This window comes from Stegostoma tigrinum, chromosome 30, assembly GCF_030684315.1.
Source record: "Stegostoma tigrinum isolate sSteTig4 chromosome 30, sSteTig4.hap1, whole genome shotgun sequence".
Taxonomy (NCBI): Eukaryota; Metazoa; Chordata; class Chondrichthyes; order Orectolobiformes; family Stegostomatidae; genus Stegostoma; species Stegostoma tigrinum.
The window spans coordinates 39,104,460-39,124,953 of record NC_081383.1 but is presented as its reverse complement, the minus strand read 5'-3'; the positions used below and the strand labels follow the sequence as shown (position 1 = coordinate 39,124,953).

At 43.4% G+C, this 20,494-nt stretch overlaps 1 protein-coding gene across 1 annotated transcript; it reads right to left on the bottom strand.

Moving 5' to 3' along the window:
* Positions 1 to 4,850: 4,850 nt before the first annotated feature.
* On the bottom strand, positions 4,851 to 20,474 carry LOC132206082 (cathepsin M-like). The gene is made up of 6 exons (XM_059638535.1): positions 20,457 to 20,474; positions 18,085 to 18,087; positions 14,480 to 14,542; positions 13,062 to 13,224; positions 9,264 to 9,366; positions 4,851 to 5,248 (listed from the first exon to the last, which is right to left on the bottom strand). Exons 1-6 carry the CDS (start codon positions 20,472 to 20,474, stop codon positions 4,987 to 4,989), a joined length of 612 nt encoding a protein of 203 aa, XP_059494518.1. The 3' UTR covers positions 4,851 to 4,986.
* Positions 20,475 to 20,494: the final 20 nt, after the last annotated feature.

Sequence of the window (20,494 nt, the reverse complement as noted above, 5' to 3'; positions counted from 1 at the left end):
GGCAATCTCCTCCCTGGCTTCCCAGAGGGCCCGAGGATAAATCCCATCCGGCCCAGGGGACTTATCTATCTTCACCCTCTGAAGGATTTCTAACACCTCTTCCTTGTGAACCTCAATCCCACCTAGTCTAGTAGCCTGTATCTCAGTATTCTCCTCGAAAACATTGTTGTTTTCTAGAGTGAATACTGTTGAAAAATATTCATTTAGCGCTTCCCCTATCTCATCTGACTCCACACACAACGTACCACTACTATCCTTGAGTGGGCCTAATCTTACTTTCGCCATTCTTTTATTCCTTAAATACCTATAGAAAGCCTTAGGTTTTACCCTCATCCTATCCGCCACAACTTCTCATGTCTCCTCCTGGCTCTTCTGATCTCTCTCTTTAGGTCTTTCCTGGCTACCTCATAGCCCTCAAGTGCCCTAACTGAGCCTTCACTTCTCATCCTAACATAAGCCTTCTTCTTCCTCTTGACCAGAGATTCCACCTCCTTCGTAAACCACGGCTCCCGCACTCTACAGCTTCCTCCCTGCCTGACAGGTACATACTTATCTAGGACACACAGGAGCTTTAACTTGAATAAGCTCCACATTTCTAATGTGCCCATCCCCTGCAGTTTCTTTCTCCATCCTATGCTCCCTAAATCTTGCCTAATCTGATCATAATTGCCTTTCCCCCAGCTATAACTCTTGCCCAGTGGTATACACCTATCCCTTTCCATCACTGAAGTAAACATAACGGAATTGTGATCGCTATCACCAAAGTGCTCACCTACTTCCAAATCTAACACCAGGTACCCAGCACCAAATCTAATGTTGCTTCGGCCCTTGTTGGCCTATCTACATACTGTGTCAGGAAGCCCTCCTGCACACACTGGACAAAAACTGACCCATCTATCGTACTCGAACTGTCGTGCTCCCAGTCAATATTTGGAAAGTTGAAGTCCCCCATGACAACTACCCTGTCTCTCTCACTCCCAAGAACAAAAGTGATAAATCGCAACATCAAACAGGTAATAAGTTTGAAAAACAAAAATGAGGAAGATGTCTAGCTTGAACATGAAGATGAAAGAAGATCAATTTGAAAGACCTTGGAGTCCTGGATGTGTCAGAGTGAGAACTGAGGAGGCAATTGTTCAGTTATTGCCTTATCACCACAGTAGGTGTGAAATTTGTGGAATCTTGGAGCACTCAGGGAATGGCTGTCTTCTCAAGAATCTGTTCACAAGCCCATTCTTTTGCAAGATGATATGAAGAAAGAAGAAAGAGAGATAGAGCAAACCTCTCCAAAATTGAATCTAATTTTCTCTTTCTCTCTGTTCTGCCAAACAAATTAATGAAATATAGTTTGTTGCACAGGGTCAGAATTTATCCCATTGTGCTTCCAAGCTGAATACTCCACAGACAACAATTCATCTCTCAATATAGATGTGAATTTATTGATGCTAACTTGGTTGTTGGGTTTCATTGGTCTTTGGATGAAATGACACTTTCTGTGCAGCCAGTATAGTGTACTACACCTGGGTTTCCTGGGCTTCACAGCCGACATCTTAGGTCAGCATTTGTCCTTTATATATATTAAAAACACACTGAATTCCATGAAGGTTTCAGATATTCAGATCAGATGATTGAAGTTAAAGTTGATGGCCCATGCTTGCCATAACAGTAACAATCATTCATAATTGGATCATTGCATATTTACTGCCACAACATGTGATGCACAGATTGCCCAAAATATATGAGGCCATTAATCAGAATGCCTTCTCCTTCATTGACCAGGTCACCTACTTGTAGAGATAAACAGTGTGGAGATGGAGGAACACAGCAGGGCAGGCAGCATCAGAGAAGCAGGAAAGTTGACATTTCAAGTTGGGACCCACCTATTCATAAATCTATGTTCACATTTGTAGATCTCAGTGAGTTAGGTCGGCAGTTTAGGTGTTGGATGTGACCATGGAATTATCCAGCTCATAGCAAATGTCCAGTCATAACCTTTTCTTTTGGTCAGTAGGCACTGTAACCCTGATTGCGCAGTTAGTTAGAGTTAGAATCATAGAATCCCTCCAGTGTGGAAGCAAGCCATTCTGCCCATTGAATCCACACCAATCCTCCAGACAGCATCCACCCAGGCTCACCCCTTTCATTTTTCTGTAACCCTGCATTTCCGATAGCTAAACCATACAGCTAACCTGGACACTATGGGCAATGTAGCATGGGCTATTTGCCTAACATCACATCTTTGGACTGTGGGAGGAAACCCAAACAGACACGAGGAGAATGTGAAAACTCCACAAAGACAGTTGCCCAAGGGTGGAATCAAACCCACTGGCACTGTGAGGCAGCGTTGCTAACCACTGAGCCACCATGCTGCCCCATTGCTCAATTACTCCCATATCCTGATCTGTCTCCATAGTTTCATGAGACTATACATTCCCTTTAGAAAATTGCTATATCCACAGTTTCAGGCAATGTATTCCAGATCACAATTATCATCTATGTAGGGGTTTCTACAACAAACCTCTTTGCGATTAACTGAATGCAGAATCACTGACTGCTGAATATCAGTATTCAAGTTTTGTGTTCTAAATTTGAATATGTCGCTTAGACTGCAGGCAAAATCTTTGAGGGAAAGTAATTGGCTTCACGTTTTGGAGAAAGCATCCAGACTAGAAGGTTACCTACACCGTATTCAGACTTACATATATAGTAGAGCCATGCTAATGCTCTATCTTTAATCTAAACCTCCCTGCTCTTAATCTCTGTGCCTTGGGTGATAGAGGCAAACGTGTTCAACTTTATCTTATGAGGTGGCCTGCCCATCGCAAACATTACTTTAGTAAATATCCTTCAATTCACTAACATCCTTCCTTATATACGGAGACCAAAACAGCACACAGTGCCCCAGGAATTAAAGATCCCAAATGCACGTTGTGCGTAACTGAGAAACAGTAAGTGCTCAAGCTAAGTGTAGGTACGGGGTGCCAGTTGAGTGAGTCAGGGTGTAGAGTGCCATGTTGGTGAGGGAGATAGAGTGCCAGGTGCATAAGTAAGATGGTAATGTGCCAATTGAGTTAGGCAGAGAGGGACCAGCTGTGTTCTGTGGGTAGGCTTGGGGTTTGGATCTGGGTATTTTGAAGGAGGGGCAGCTGGTGGTGAGATATCAGGGTCACATCTAGGATGGGAAGTGCTAATGTCTTTGTAAGGTTGGGTGAGGGTGTGGGGGTGGTGGGGTGCACCTTGATATGTGGTGACTGTTGACCCCTGTGCTCCTGGACAGGTGGTATATGTTGCAGGAGGACCTGAGATAATAAGGGTGCCAGCTGCAACCAGGCTGACATGGACTAGAGGGGGGAAGTGAATGACTTTGTTGGATTCTCAGGGAATTGTGGGAGATGGAGTTGGGGTGTCACCAATGACACAAACCTAGGTGGAGTGGCAGGTAGTGTTAAGTCAGCAGGAAGACTGCAAGAAGGATTTGGCTGGGATAGGAAAGTTAGCCAAGAAGTCGGGGGTAGAATACTCTGTAGGAAAATATGAGGTTTTGCACTTTGGCAGGAAGAATAGATTTATTTTTGATGGGGTAAGGCTTCAGAAATGTGAATCACAAGGGGCTTAAGAGACCTAGTTCAAGGTTATCTTCAAGTGAATGTACAGGTACAGTAGTAGTTAGGAAGGCAAAGGCAATATCAGCATTCACTCCAAAAGGGCCAGAATACAAGAGCAAAGATGTACTGCTGAGGCTGTTTCCCCCTCTGTTCGGACTGTATTCCAACTATTATGAGTGTATCTGAGGGAAGATGTGCTGGTATTAGAGGAGGTTTACAAGAATGATCCTGGGAGTGAAGGGTTATCATATAAAAAGTGGTTGAGGACTCTGGGTCTGTGCTTGATGGAGGTTGGAAGAATGTGAGGGAAATTCATGAAAAACTATAGGATGCTGAGAAGCCGAGATAGAGTGGATGTGGAGAAGATATTCCTACTAGTTGGAGAGACAAGGACCTGAGGACACAGCCTTAGACCAAAGGGATGACACTTCAGGCTAGGATGAGGAGGAATTTCTTCAGGTAGAGGGTGTGAATTTGTGGAACTCACTGCCACAGAGAGCTGTGGAGGCCAAGTTATTGAGTGCCTTTAAGACAGAGATAGATATGCCTTGATGAGTAAGGGGATCAAGGGTTACAGGGAGAAGGCAGGAGAATGGGTTCAGAAAAATATCAGCCATTATCAATGGGTGGAGTACACCTAATGGGCTGAACAGTCTAATTCTGCTCCTTTATCTCATGGTCTTATCATTTTGGTCAAAAGTTTAGCAAGGAGTTTGACTAGATTTTTAAAACTTTCATTTTTCCTGTGTATCCATAAAGATTATGTGAGTAAGATATTTTTGAATTCTTTGGTTTTAATGAACACTCTCAGTGGATTTCAGATACAGGGGAATTTCAATTTCTCGTGCAGGGAGTCAGCTGGACTGAATCCTGCTACATGAGTCCAATCCAAAAACTCTTTGACTGTCTGAACATCTGAGCCTTATTTCTGCATGCCATTAACTCAGAAATGATGGTATTTTGTCGTATGTAAACTGCTCAGTTTTCCTGCGGTTCTGTGCCATGTTGTTTCCTGCCAATCACTGAATGAAATTACATATTAGCCCTTAGGGACAGTGTCAGTCTACAGTCTGATCACATTAAACTCTGTTTCCAGGAGGGCTCCCAGGTAAACCTTATTTACCTCCACAACCCTATTGCACTTATACACTCATTGCACTGGTGTTAGAAAGAAGTTCTGAGCATTTGTCCACATGATTTTAGGATGTTAAATTTCAATTCTTTGGAATAAACAGACTCTCAAAGTGATTGCTGGCAGTATTTAATATATCGCTCAGCAGCAGCTGTACATGCAGGATATTGTCTCTCCACAAGCTGGAGAATGTAGTCACTCAGATATTACTGTGGTTACATGCATCAAACACAGAATGATATTAACCTTTTATGTGAAGCTATAGAAATGTGCAGAAGCTGATATTATCCCACTTTTCAAATTGCAGCAGGCAGCGAAAGTAATGGCATTGAATGAGTCAACATCAGCAGAAATGGTTCCCTCTTTCTTTCTGGCTGAGTCAGAAGAAACTGCGATTTTACACATTCTCCTTTTCACTGTTGGATAGACTGCATAGTTGGCAATTCCACACAGATTTCCCTTATCCTTAGCGATTTTGATGTAACCTTCTCCACCCCATTCTGTCCCCCAACTGACAAACAAGAAAAGGAAATTGGCATTAACATTTCAAAGTTGTTTCAAAAGATAGTTGTGAAGAATTGAGTTATCCTGGGAGCGGATTGAGATCTTTTGAGACATTAGATTTAGTTCAAGTATGTTTTACCTGATTTGAGTCAGAGAGTTGAGTGGCACAAGACTACAGTAGTGCAAGCTGCAAACCAGAAGCCAGGAGTTACATCATTGTGATATCTTACATAGGTTTTCAGTACCAACAGGGAGTGTGGATTCACTACAAGCTTCCAAATGGCATGAGGGGAGATCCTGTGAGGGGAGACATCTCAAACCGGAGCAGGTAGCTAGGGAATAAGTGGCACAGTGGTGAGCACTGCTGCTTCACAGCACCAGGGATCTGGGTTCAATCCCAGTCTTGGGTAATTGCCTTTGTGGAGTTTGTACATTCCCTGTGCATCTGTGGGTTTCCTCTGAGTTCTCAGGTTTCTGCTTGCCTGCAGCCCAAACATGTGCATGTTAGATGGTTTGGCCATGCTAAGTTGCCCATTGTGTCCAGGAATATGTGCAGACAGTGGGCTAGCTATGGGAAATGCAGGGCTATAAGATAGTGGGGTGGGTCTGATTGGGATGCTCTTGTTGGGGGGTGGTTGGTGTGGACCTGATGGGTCAAATGGCCTGTGTCCACACTGTAGGGATTTTATGAGGGAGATTAGTGGCTGTGGCCTGCAGTTCTGATAGGGGTGAAGAATTTCCGAAAGTTTTTACTAACAACATCCTGAGGTTGCCTGCCACAGGAGGCTGTCTGAGTGGTGGGTGAGTCGATAGTGGCTCTAGGTTCCCCAATCTCTGTCCATTCACGTACACATATGTCCTGCACTGTAGGGTTACTCCACCCTAAAAACATTCCTCCAAATACTATCACCGCATTGAAATGTCACCAAATTATTGTACCACCCATTAAGCACTGATAATATCCACCTGAATGAACCATATTTTGTACATTTCCTATCTCCACTCAGATTTTTTCCCCTTTGCGGAATAGGATGAAAGTGTGCAAAGGATTTGCAGATTTATTATGAACTGTTGGCAATAAAGTATCTGATGAATGTTCTTGACTAGCCAGTCCTGGGGTGAAGCTTGAACTTGGAGGTTTTTGTTCAGATATGGCAGGAGGGAGCCTTCCTACTGAACCACAAGACCACCTACTTGAAACATTCCACCATCCGATCCAGCCACCACCTTCTCCAATTAAAACTGAAAGAACTGCAGATGCTTTAAATCATGAAAAAAAAACAGAAGGTGCTGGAAAGCTTAGCCGGTTTGGCAGGATTTGTGAAGAAAAAATCATAGTTAATGTTTCGGGTCCAGTGACCCTTCCTTGGAACTGGGCCTGAATCGTTAACTCATGTTTTCTTCACAAATGTTGCCAAACCCACTGAGCTTTTCCAGCACCTTCTGTATGTTTTTTTAATCTACCTCCTCCAACCATGATATTATCCCAGGCAGCTCTACCATTAAGCCTTCACATCCAGATAAACACAATGTTTCATGTTGATTAAACATATCCACAGTCTGCAGCACAGAGACAGGAAATTCACTCTGTGCCTGTGTTTCTTCTTCACATACATGTCCTCCCTGTCCCCTTGGTCTAACCCTGTCAACACCTCCTTCCGTTCCTTCACCCTGCTGTGTTTATCCAACTTCCTCTTCAATGTATCTGTGTCATTCAGCTCAACCACTTTTCATGGTAACAGTTTCCCCATTAACACACCCCTCTGGGTAAGGAGATTTCTCCTGAGGTTCTGATTGGATTCATTAATGATTATCTTATACTCAGAAGTAGCAATTGCTCAAAACTCTTAGCTGGATAGTTGCATTTGTCGAGAGACAGAGAAACAATAAACACTTCTGGCTCTTGTCCATCACTGAGAACTGGGAAAAGTTCGAAATGTGATAGGTTTTGAGCAAGGAGTGGGAGGGATGAGGTCAAAGTGGTACAGGTGGAAGTCAGGAGGGACTGAATGACAGAAATGGACAAAGGGAATCGAAGTGGAGCAAGAAAAGAAAGCAGGAGTGTACTTGGCTGAAAGAAAAATATTCAAACAATGAAACAAATGGAAAGAAAATGTGGACAACAGTTTTCATCACTTTCAGTGAAATGCCATCACAAAATTCATATTCTCCTTCCCTTTAGCATTTCCAAGGGACTATTCCCTCTGTGATTCCCTGGTCTATTTTTCAGTCACTCTGAACTCTCCATCACTTTGTATGACACCGTTCCTTGTAAATACAAGAGATATCACACCAACCCTTATGCTCTCTCCTCCTTATCCGAGGTCCACATCATATCTCCTCAAAGTGAAAGTGATTAACATGTATTTTTAATCTAATTGATCTCCATTCCAAATGTGGTTACCTGTACAATGGGGGGATCAAATGCAGATCAGGTGATTGCTTTCTGAGTAGCTCAGTCTGCCCACTGCAAGTGCCCCCTGTTCACCCATTTTACTTCAACTTTCTCTGACACTGACATCTCTGCCTCTGGCCTGTGCGAGGTTCCAGAAAAGTTCAACATAAGTTTGAGGAACTGCACTTCAGCTTTTGATCAGGCAATGTAAGCTTTCTGTACTGAACGTTGAGTTCAACAATTTCAAACTATAAATTCTACTCCCATTTTATTTCCTTGTTTCATATTTATTTCCTTTAGATAGCCATACATTTATTCTAGACACATCTTTAGTTCCTCTTGCTTTTCCTGTTGCATTAGCTTCAGAAAATAGTATTTTCTGTCATTGATAACAAAGTGTGGAGCTGGATGAACACAACAGGCCAAGCAACATCTCAGGAGCACAAAAACTGACGTTTTGGGCCTAGACCCTTCATCAGAAATGGGGGAGGGAGAGAGGGTTTTGAAATAAATAGGGAGAGAGGGGGAGGCGGATCAAAGATGAATAGAGGAGAAGATAGGTAGAGATGAGACAGACAAGTTAAAGAGGTGGGGATTGAGCCAGTAGAGGTGAGTGTACGTAGGGTGGTAGGGAGGGGATAGTTCAGTCTGGGGAGGACGGACAGGTCAAGGGGGTGGGATGAGGTTAGAAGGTAGGAAATGGGGGTGAGGCTTGAAGTGGGAGGAGGGGATATGTGAGAGGAAGAACAGGTTAGGGAGGCGGGGACGAGCTGGGCTGGTTTTGGGATGCAGGAGAGGGAGGGGAGATTTTGAACCTTGTGAAATCCACATTGATACCATTGGGTTGCAGAGTTCCCAAGCGGAATATGAGTTGCTGTTTCTGCAACCTTCGGGTGACATCATTGTGGCACTGCAGGAGGCCCAGGATGGACATGTCGTCTAAGGAATGGGAGGGGGAGTTGAAATGGTTCGTTACTGGGAGGTGCAATTTTTTTATTGTGAACTGAGCGTAGGTGTTCTGCAAAGCGGTCCCCAAGCCTCCGTTTGGTTTTCCCCTCTCTTTCATACTCTTTTTCTTTTGTTCTGTCCCACTCACCCCTTGTTCAAAACTGTTGCATATTTAACTTCCTCCAGTTCTGGTGAAAGTTGTCAGATCTGAAACATTAACTCCTTTTCTCTTTTCTTTTCGATCCCGCTGAAGTTTTGCCAATGTTTTCTGCTTTCTGTTTTCTGTTTTTATTTCACATTCCCAGCCCCCACAGTATTCTGCTTTGCCACTATTTTAATGGCTCCTATTTCAAAGGCCCCACAAATGGAAATATTTTCGCTCCACCTATTTTATCAAAGGTTTCATTATCTTAAACTCCTCTATCAAGTTACCGCTTTGCTTTTTTTTATTCCTGAAGAACAAAGCTCCTCTCTGTTTGACATTTTCTGATAGATATATTCTTTCGGTTCTAGCGTCGCTCTTGTGAATTTTTATGCACCTACTTCAGTGCCTTGGGACAGCAGTGGGAATTTTCGCGAATGTTTCCCTCCCTAGCCCGGAAACACCAGGGATAAATCCAGTGCTCTTGTCACTGCCCCAGCTCTGATTAGCAGTTTGTTGTTTCTACATCGTACATACCTGTTCTTAACCAGCCAATAGTTCATTCTACGCTCCCTTCCATATCCAACCAAGAGCACTGCATGGCCGCGGCGTTGGGTGCAACTTGGATCAGCGTAAACTCCTGTACGGAGACACTCACCTTTAATGTAATGTAATTGTCAAATATATAATCATAATTTCCTTCCTGTGCTTATTGATGTGTTTTACATTCAAATTGTCTTCTGGTCTATAATGCTGTTTGCAAAACGTTCTACTCTGATGTTACTCTGTCTCACTTTTACTAATGTTTCCCAGTGTCCTCACCTGTGCCACCCACATCTCCTCTGGAACACATGGCCTTTTACTGTGCTTCTCTCATTGCCATCCTCTTGACCCTGCAGCACCAATTCACACCTAATTCCCTTTCACAGACTTTCTCTTTTCTTCTTTTTCCAATGCCTTCCCCCCCAGCACTCATTTGCTTTGCATTTACTTGACCACAGCCAGGGTGAGGGTCTAGGTCTGGGTGGATGCTGTTTTGAGGGTCAATGTGCACCCAATGTGTTGAATCCCCTGGTTTTGATGACTCTATGATTCTAAACACTTCAGTAGTAAAACTTACCTTTGATAGGTTATATTATTCAGAGCTGATTCTGGCACCATGATATTGACCTCCTTGAGAATCCTCTGGGTCATACTGTGTGAGGACATAGTGGAGGGGTGATGGATGTGAAGTTCCGTCAATAAAACTATCTTCTCCTTCTGATAGTCATCAGCTCATGTACTTCACACAGACATCACATTGGCTGGAGACTCCCTGCTTTGCCTCATTTCAGAAGAGCATGCAGACAAAGAGAGCAATTGCATCTACTTCAGTGAGCCCAGCAATATCCAGAGGGTGAGGAGTAGGAGCTTGTGAAGACCTCACATCTACAGGTCTTGCCTGACAGGACAAGCACTGCTCCAGACTATTCTCACTCCAAGCTGAGAACTGCCTGAGCAGGGCTTGCCCTCATGAGGAGTTGGATGGCTATCTCAGCCTGGCTAATGTCAGGGCTACAGCTACCCTGATGTTTTTAGACAGCTGGCCACTTCAGGAAGCAGCTGAGGATATCTCCTCATGCTGAGCACATACTTACATTCCAGATGTAGCTTTCTTTTTATTCATTCATGGGAGGAGGGCCCTCACTAGTTGAGCCAGCATTTATTGCTCATCCCTAATTGCTCAGAGGGAAGTTAGGAGTCATGTGAAGACCAGCCCAACAATCAACAATAGATTCACAGTCATCGTTTGACTCTTAATTCCAGATTTTTATTTAATTCAAATTCCACCATCTGCCATGGCAGGATTTGAACCTGGATCTCCAGAACATAGAACATAGAACAATACAGCGCAGTACAGGCCCTTCGGCCCTCGATGTTGCGCCGACCTGTGAACTAATCTAAGCCCCTCCACCTACACTATTCCATCATCATCCATATGCTTATCCAAGGACTGTTTAAATGCCCCTAATGTGGCTGAGTTAACTACATTGGCAGGCAGGGTGTTCCACGCCCTTACCACTCTCTGAGTAAAGAACCTGCCTCTGACATCTGTCTTAAAGCTATCACAGAACATTACCTAGGCCTCTGGATCTACAGCCTAGTGATAATACCACTAAACCATCACCTCCCCAATGTGGTGACGTTTTCCCTAAATTGCAACTGCTCATGAAGAAGGGTCTAGACCCAAAACGTCAGCCTTCCTGCTCCTCTGATGCTGCTTGGCCTGCTGTGTTCATCCAGCTCTACAGCTTGTTATCTCAAATTCTTCAGCATCAGCAGTTCCTAGTATCTCTACTCATAATCTCCCCCGTCCCTGTCTTGAGGAGAGGCAAGGAATGTGGGCAGTGTTGGGGCCACCTCTGCAGGTTTGCCCTCGGCTCAGGCTGCCATCTACTGAAGCCGCAATGTTTTGGGTGTATATTGTTACCAACTTATTGAGGTTTTCAACAGAAAAGGGCACTCACTCTATCCATACTGCATAACAAGCAGGGAACAAAGCTGGAGGTATCCAGCCATGATTCTTGTACCTTAGGGAACTCACAGGTTCCTGTATTATTCTATGATTCTCAGGCAATGCAGGGTTGTTTGCTGGGAGATAAGGGGAAACCCCCATCCCGTCCTTCAAACATGGCTGATGACACTTGTCGGAAAACCTCAGACTATCAAAGAACAAAGAAACTTTGCTTCCTACATTTCCACCAGGGTCATAGTGGAATAGACCATTGATTTAAGACAAGGTTCTGACGCTTGGCCCAGTCTGGTGTGGGTCTTGCAGAATAGCCCAGTGAAAATGGGCCACATCACAGTGGCATGTTTCACAACAGGAACTAATGAAAGGGGAATGTGTTGGATATAGATGAAACCAGGCATTAACAGCAACGATGAAAGGAGGTGATGGTCTCGTGGTATTATCACTGGACTGTAAATCTGGAAACCCAGATAATGTTCTGGGAGCCTGGGTTCAAGTCCCATCATGGCAGTCGGTGGAATTTGAATTTAATAAATATCTGGAGCTAAGAATCTATTGATGACCTTGAATCCATTGTCAATTGTCAGGGAAAAAGCCATCTGGTTCACTGATGTCATTTAGGGAAGGAAACTGTCATCCTTATCTGATATGGCCTACATGTGACTCCAAACCCACAGCAATGTGATTGCTTCTTAACTGCCCTTTAGGCAATTAAGGATGGGCAATAAATGCTACCTAGCTAGTGACAATAAAGGAAGTGAGGACATTGACCAGTAAAGCTATCCAAGAGAACACAACTCAACCCACGTGGCACAGAGCATGCTCAAATTGAAACCTGTTTGCAGGATGAATGAACTGTTTGGACTTTGTTACACTGTTTAAAGATTCTGTTGACAATCAATCTGGGCAGCAATCTCTGCTTAGTGCATGCAATATGGGGATATTGAGCTTTTTTGACAGTCATTGGCATTTTTAAAATATATGCAATGCCATCCATCTGATTGTATGTGTCATGCACTTGTGTGATTCTTGTGTGATTCTGAGGGCAGTCCATTCTATTCCCTTTGAGCATAGAGAAGGAGGCAGAGTGGTATTGCCAGGATAGAGTCCTCCCCATGGTGCAGGGGAACCACATCTCAGCTGTAGCATTGACTGTGACAGCTACCTGCTCTCTCTGCCTTCTCAATGTCTGCCTGGAGGGCCCCATACTTCACTTAAGGAAGGGCACCTCGCTTCTCGTGTTCACCTCCTGTACTAAGGTCCCCATTGCTGTCTCAGAGACCCTTGGGGCTGCTGCCTGGCCTGTTGCTCCATTTTCATTTCCCCTTCTGCTCAGAGTTTCTTCTTGTGTTCAAGCCCCTGTCCCTTGAAGGGGGACAGGATTGACTTTCAGTCATGTGGACTGCTTTAAGTGGTGCCAACCTCACACTTGGGCTCAATGCCAAGGTGTGCCTTCACTCAGCAGCACATCATCACTGAGCTGCACCTCACAGTCAGTTACGTTAGTGACAGTGCAAAATTTCTGAGCTGCTTGCACCACTGCAAAAAGGAGTGGGTAAATTTCCCATCGCCATTCCTGAGCACAGTTTCCAATCTGACTGAAATGGTTTCTGACAGCACTGGGCTGCCTGTAGCATGGGGGAGGAGGGAAACATGAATAAGGGGACGAGCTTTACAGTTCCCCTTATACACATCGAGACAGCATTAACACCAACAAACAACTTGACAGGGAATGTGTGCAGACGTTTGACTTTGAAAACATTTTATGTGGAATTTGTAGATTGTCCAATTAATATACTTTATCCACACAGTCTATTTCTTACCTTGTTTATAGAAGTGGAAGGTCTTTGGACGAGCATTAAGCGAAACAGCGATTGGTCCAATTCTTCTCGAAGCCCTCGCTAAACAACGTTCTCCTCTTTGTATGTTTCTGTATCTGGCGACTTTGGCAACAATATTACTTTTCTGAAACTTGCAGGATCCTTGCTAATTGTTAAAAGGAAATATTGAAAGTTAATGTTCAAGAATAGCTTGCCAAAGTTCTACCGACAAGTTTTCAGCCTCAGACACTCACAATGATGCGGTGTTTTGCTCATCAAAATATTTAAATGAAAATGTGCTGCATAATCCGGCTTCCATATTTACTGATGTTATTGTCCATTAAACAGACATTACTGACTGTCTCCACTGACTTCATGAGACAGACAGAGTGAATGAAGATGAGGCAAGACCTTTCTTTTGGAACATCATATCCGATGATGGCCATGCACCTGCCTCCAAGTTTCATAACCCAGAAGTAACTATTGAAGCGTCTCCCTCTTCCAAACTAGAGGCAAGGTTTGGGCCAGTGTCTCACCCATTTACCTTACTGAAAACGTAGTTTGCTTCCAGAGAGAAAAAAAACAGGGTGGAATTTAATGCACTGCCATGTGCTGAATTTGCAGTGGGAGAGGCAGTAGCTAATTGGACATGAGGGTGACAAGCAATTGGCCATACCCTGAACAAGTCTGTGATGGTCACTCTCTGAATGGTCTGCTTAATCTGCCAGCAATTGAGGCTCTTAGATCAGCAATGGTTGACCACTTGAACGTCTCCCCCAGCTGCTTTTGGCATGAACCCATATAGGGAGCACAACAAGAAAATTGCTGTGATGCCACTTTCTAGCTCCAGAAGAGGGTCCTTATTTTATAGAGGGACCTGGTATTGGGAAATAGGAATTACTGACAGCCTCCCACATGTCAATCATACACATTGTACACCCTGGGACCTTTTTCCTGCCACCACTCACCCTCTTGTCTTTTCTTTGGCAATCACACAAGACCAGGAGGTTTTCAGTGGAGATTCAGGATGTCATTACAGGATAAGGGAGAAATAAGAGAGAGAGCTGGACCTGTCCTGAATGCTGATATTTTCTCAGCCTTCCTCAAGCTACCAGTGCAGTGGCACTGACAGAAACCTGGGAGCAGATTCTCAGCGAAGGATTGATCCAGAGTAGGATGTCAGCTGTCATTTGATCAGTGCTGGGTTACACTGTCTAACACCATGAATGCCATAAATATGTTGTACCTGGTGAATTTGAAACAGATTGTAGAGTGATTTACCTGTGCTGTGGTTCCTACTCAATGTCGTTTCTTCTCACATATCAAAAGGCCGACTTTTGATATTCACCTCTGCATCCATGGCTCGTTGTGTCACAATCAAGCAAGTTCTGCTCACTCAGAGAAATCAGTCTTCCACAGACCTTTGCCCATTGTCCTTCAATGGCACCAGTCATGCTGAAAGCCCAGCAAGAGCCACAGGGCCCCTGGTAATGACAGAAATACAATCGCGGTAAGACATGCTGATGTAAAAATAAAATCCTCTTTTCATCCATCATCAACTGGAGCTCAGATTTACATCACCGATGTTCATTAATTTTCTTCATGTGTTTCCCAGGCTTTGTGCAAAACACCATAGAGTGCGAGGGCCAGAGTGACGGGATTTATGACCACCATTGGATTTCCACGTGTATATCAGGGCAGCTGCGCATATGAGGCTGGGAGCTCCCTGAGATCGGTCTGTAGCATTTTATGACCTGTTGGAAATTCACTCCCTTAATGTGTTGCTGGACTCTGATCATGAATGAATCATTCAGGGATTTCCTCATTTCCTGGGAGCACTAGTGATTCTTAAATTACTACTCACTCTTGGGTGATCATGTTCACATTATCGATTTTTTCAGAAATACATTGGTTTCATTAACATCTTTGAGGGAAGGAAATCTGATATCCTTACCTCTTCCAGGCCATATATGACTCCAGACATATAATGTGGTTGACCCTTAACTGCCCTCCGAAATGCCCCGGCAAGTTCCTCATTTCCAGGTGCAATTAGACATGGCAATACATAATGGCTCATCTAGTGATACCTACATCTCACGAATGAAATTAACAAAAACAGCCTGATGGAGAAACCAATGAGAATGGGCTGCATGTGACTCCATGAGAGCAAGGTCAATGGCACAGTTTCAGGAAATGGTTGACAAGAAGGAATTGACTAGTTTAAGCTTCCACACTAGATACTTTGAAAAGGAGCACAAAAAGTATCAGAAAGGCACACAGCAAGGAAGAAAACACTTTCTAGCTGATGGGCATTCACCAAGTTAAAGGTCTCCCATACAGTGGAAAGGGGGTAACAAGACAGTGCAACTTCTTCTGCCAAGAGTATCTGAGAAATAAAAGATCCACCAATGGAGAAATGAACCACAGATCAAAACCAGTGCTCTCAGCACTGATACTAAAGATCTAGCATTCTTGAGAATTCAAACAGAGTGCATATGATGACTTCAGCTTGTACAAGGGGGCATAGCTACAAATTGAGGGGTGATAGATTTAAGACGGATGTCAGAGGCAGGTTCTTTACTCAGAGAGTGGTAAGGGCATGGAACGCCCTACCTGCCAATATAGTTAACTCAGCCGCATTAGGGGCATTTAAACAGTCCTTGGATAAGCATATGGATGATGATGATGGGATAGTGTAGGGGGAAGGGCTTAGATTAATTCACAGGTCGGCGCAACATCGAGGGCCGAAGGACCTGTCCTGTGTGTATTGTTCTATGTTCTATGCTCTATGTTCTGAAAGAGTTTTTGAAAAGTCTTGTCCCCATGAAGTGATGAAGCCAGAGTTCTTGGGCACCGGTAAAGGAAATACCATCATGTACCTGATTGTTTAATTGTTAATCATAGGAAAATGTTGCACATGTTAATGGTACTGAAAGAGTTACTGTTCACCTTAAATTTGATTGTACCCATTCCACTGATGCTACATTGCTGTGTGTATGTGGAGAGGAGTTTTATCCTAGCTTTCAGAAGGAGCAGGGATATCTGCACCAGCTCCTGAGGTGTTGGTAATTATGCCTGAGCAGACATAATAGTACTCATTGCTGACATGATTTAAGCCTTCGTGCTGCCTGAGAAAAGTGCCTCTTCTGGCAGATGTGGCAAATACCACAAGGTTTTGGGAATGGTCATTTGGAAATTGCTGCTGCACTGAAAGCCCCAACCAATCAGAGGTGATGGCACGCTGGTATACAGTTACTGTGAGTTGTCCTGACAGTCCTCAGCATGTAATTGGGATCTCATTAATTCAAACAGCTTCAGCAAACATGGGCAAGGAAGGCTCCTACTGATTAATACCTGCTGGACTAAACTCATTTGATGAATCAAGGATCATCCACATTGAACATCATTTGGAAGAAACATTTCAGGTGGCAACGGCACACTATATATTTTGGGTGGGGACGTCAATGCCCATCATCAAGAGTGGCTCAGTAGTGCCTCTAATATAACAAGGTGTAGAGCTGGATGGACACAGCAGGCCAAGCAGCATCAGTGGAGCAGGAAAGCTGATGTTTCAGGTGTGGACTCTTCTTCTGATGTGTGACAGACCTGGGCAAGGCTTGAAGGATGTCACTGCAAGACTAGGTCTATGGCAGGAAACCAAAAGGGACAAACTAATTGACCTCATCCTCACTAATCTATCAGTTACAGATATACCTGTCCATGATAATACTGATAGGGCTAACTATTGTATCAACTTTGTGGAGGCCCAGAGCCATCTACGTGAATGCTATGCTTGAATCAATTTGATTCACTCTGTTTGATAAAAGAAGCAGCTGAAGGCAATGAAAAGTGCAAAGAATCTGAGAATGTTCTAGCAATACTGCTGAAAACATGGACTCCAGACCTTGTCTCATAGCCATGGCATTCCAATACAACGTTAACACTGACATCAAACTAACAATATGAACAATAGTCCAGGTATGTCTGATCCAATTCTAAAAAAATGGATAAATATAACCCACCAATCACTAGCCTGCAAGTATACTCAGGATCATCAGTAAAGTGATGGAAGGTGTCAGTAACAGTGCTATCAAGCATCACCTGCTCAGCAATAACCTATTCGGTGACGCCCAGTTTGGGTTACACCAGGGTCACTCAGCTCCTGGCCTCATTACAGCCTTGGTTCAAACATGGACAAAAGAGCTGAACCCCAGAGGTGAGGTGAGAGTGACTGCCTTTGACTTCAAGGCCACATTTGACTGAGGGGGGCAGCAAGAGGTCCTCATAAAACTGGAATCAATGGGAACCAGGGGAAAATGTCTCCATTGGTTAGAACCATACCTGGCAAAAATAATGTGGCCCTGATTGTTACAAGTTAATAATCTCAGTCTCAGGAAAGGTCTGCAGGAACTCCGTGGAGTAATGTTCTCGATCTAGCCATCTCCTATCCTCAGGTCAGAAATGGGGACGTTTGCTGATGTTTATACATTCACAGCTCTTCAGACGCTGAAGCAGTCTTTCTGCATACACATCAAAATGTGATCAAGTTCTCGGCTTGGGTTGATAGGTAGCAAGTTATATTTGCACCACAAATGTGTCAACTAATAGGACCGCATCTAAACATTGCCTCTTGACAATTTTATCAAGAATTTCCCTCAGTTCTGGGATTGACATTGAGCAGAAACTGCCCTGCACCAGCTTTATAAACACTGTTGCTGCAAGGGCAGGTAAGAGGCAGAGAATTCTGTGACAAACGACTCATCTACTGATTCACCAAAGCCCATCCACCAACTACAAATCTCAATTCAGTTGTATGAAGGAAAATTCTCCACTTGCTTCAAATGGTGCAGTTCCAACAACACTTAAAAAATTCAATGCTATCTAGGACAGGTTGGTTGGTACCCCATCTAACATCATCAATTTTCACTCCCTCTACCACAAGTAGCAGCAGAGTTAATTATCTGCACAATGCCCTGCAAAAAGTCACAATTCTTTGAATGACACCTTCCAAACCCACAAAACATACCACCTGAAATGACAAGAGCAACAGGTGCATTGGAGCACAAAGACTTGCAAAACCCCCTCTTGGCTACAGACTATTCGGACTTGGAACAGTATCACCTTTCCTTCACTGTTGCTTAGTCAAATCCTGCAACTCCCTTCCCCACGGAGCATAGTGTGACCCAAGTACTGCAGTATTTCGAGAAGGCAAACTCACCAACACATTCTCAATGGCAAATGGCAATGGGACATAAGTTCTGGCCTATGGAGTCACAGAGAAGTATAGCCTGGAAACAGACCCTTCTGACCAACCAATCTATGCCTCCCATAATCCCAAACTAAACTATTGCCACATGCATGTGCTTGGCCCATATCCACTCAAACCTTTTCTATTCATGTACTAATCCAACGTCTTTTAAAAGTTGTAATTGTACCCACATCCACCACTTCCTGTGGAAGTTCATTTCCACACATGAACCGCCCTCCATATCACAACATTGACCCTCATGTTTTTTTTTCAATCTGTCTCCTGTCACCTTAAAAAATGTGTTCCCTAGTCATGAAATCCGAAAAGACAAATGCCATTAACTTTATCTACACCTTTTACTATTTTATAAACTCTTATAAGGTTGCTTCTCAACCTCCTATGCTCCAGTGACTAAATTCCCAGCCTATCCAGCCTTTCTTTACAAAGCAAACCATCCATACTTGGCAACATCATGGTAAATTTCTTCTAAACCCTCTCCAGCTTAATATCATCCCTCCTATAAGTGTGCAACCTGAACTGGACACAATATTCCAGAAGCAGCCTTAACAATATCCAAAGAGAATTTAAAATAAATGACAGTGAGTTCAAAAAGAAGACAAGCTCTGATGAAGTGTGCTGTGAACAATGGAGAAGACAAATTAGAGCATGTGTGAGGCTGTTGCTAAGCTCACTGATCAAAGAGAAAGGGGAGCTTTACCTCATCTCTGACTCAGGAAGGCGCTGGTGTGTTCTGCCTTTAGCACCAACAGCCTTCAGCCCAACAACTTGTTACGAAGTTGGGTCGAGTACTGGTGGATTGGGAGGCAAGAAGTTAGGATTTGGTGTTTGTAAAATGCTGGGGAGGAAACATGGTGTTGTCCCTTGAAATGATGGTGTGCTTTTTCTGTGCTGAAAGATTTACAATGGAGGTTCATGAGCAGCAGCTTGGAAGCTTGCAAGTACACAGAGAGCAGCTGAATTAAAATATTTGTATAGAAAGGCAGAAATTAGCAGGCCAAGCAGCAGTTTTTAGCAAGACAACAAGCTTTTGAATGTAGCCAATCAATTTGAACCAGGCACTTAGATATCAAAAAACAATTAAATTTAAATCTGCTGGTTTTGACAACATGGGCCCAATCCCTTTGTAAGAAATATTGATATGTCATTGAGCGTATAAGCGAAGAGGACAACTGGACAAAGCCCAGAGCTAACTTACATCCGCCAGAGCTACCAGTCCTCAGCTTTCAAGAGAGAGTCATTGGGTCTCACAGCTCCTCTATTTCTTAGAGAAAGCACTATCTAAGTGGCAATGATACCCATGGCACAACTAGTTAACATTCCTGACAGCAGTATCAATAAAGAAGACATTTCTGATAGAAGAGTTGACAAAGGCGGAACAGAAGACACATAACCTATCTGTAATTTCAAGAGACTAAATTCTTTTTTCATATAAATGGGACTTATATTTATTGCAACAGCATACGATTAGAATCTGGTTTTATTTGGGAATAGTTAGTAGTGAAAGGGAGTTTATTCGGTTCGTTAATAGATTTTTAATTTGCTCACTGTTAGAGTTGGATAAATAAATTGTTCCTTGTTGGTTGTAAAGTGAGTGCCAAGAATTTATTTTATCTCACCACTAGAAGTTGCTGAAGGGCAAGTTACACCACTTTTTACAATCCTTTGACAGGTTGTAGGATGGGATGTTCCTTTTTGGGCGTTTCAGCTGCAGTTCTCAGAAAGGAGCTAATCTTTATAACACACTGTAAATGAACTGAAAATTGTAACAAATCTTGCAAAGTGTCAGATTGTCTTTCCTTGCACTTCTGTTATCTCTGCTCAGGATGCCAGTCTGGTGTTTATCCATACTTTTGGTTTCAACCAATCTTCAACTTAAAGTAGTACCATGTTCCCAGTTTAATATTGTCCTTGTTCTTTTAATTCCACTTTGATCACTGTCCTGTTTGATTTCAAATTAGAAATTCTTCAACTCGCTCTATATTTCATTAGCATTGTCACTGTGTACTATTGCTGTGACTGTAATTTCAGATGAGGGCAACAACCCCATTGATCAGATGGAAGGTCAGGTTTGACTCTGCATCCACTGGACCTGGAAATAGGATCTGAAAATGGAAATTAACCTTGCTTACCAGTTGAGACAAGCTCATGATAACTTCAAGATTTTTTT

Coding starts and splice junctions, on each gene's coding strand:
- LOC132206082 (XM_059638535.1), bottom strand. Junction 13,225..14,479: donor TTGAAGGACAATGGGCAAAG/GTCTGTGGAAGA, acceptor TTTAACAATTAG/CAAGGATCCTGCAAGTTTCA. Junction 5,249..9,263: donor TATTGGCTGGTTAAGAACAG/GTATGTACGATG, acceptor CTTGTTTGTCAG/TTGGGGGACAGAATGGGGTG.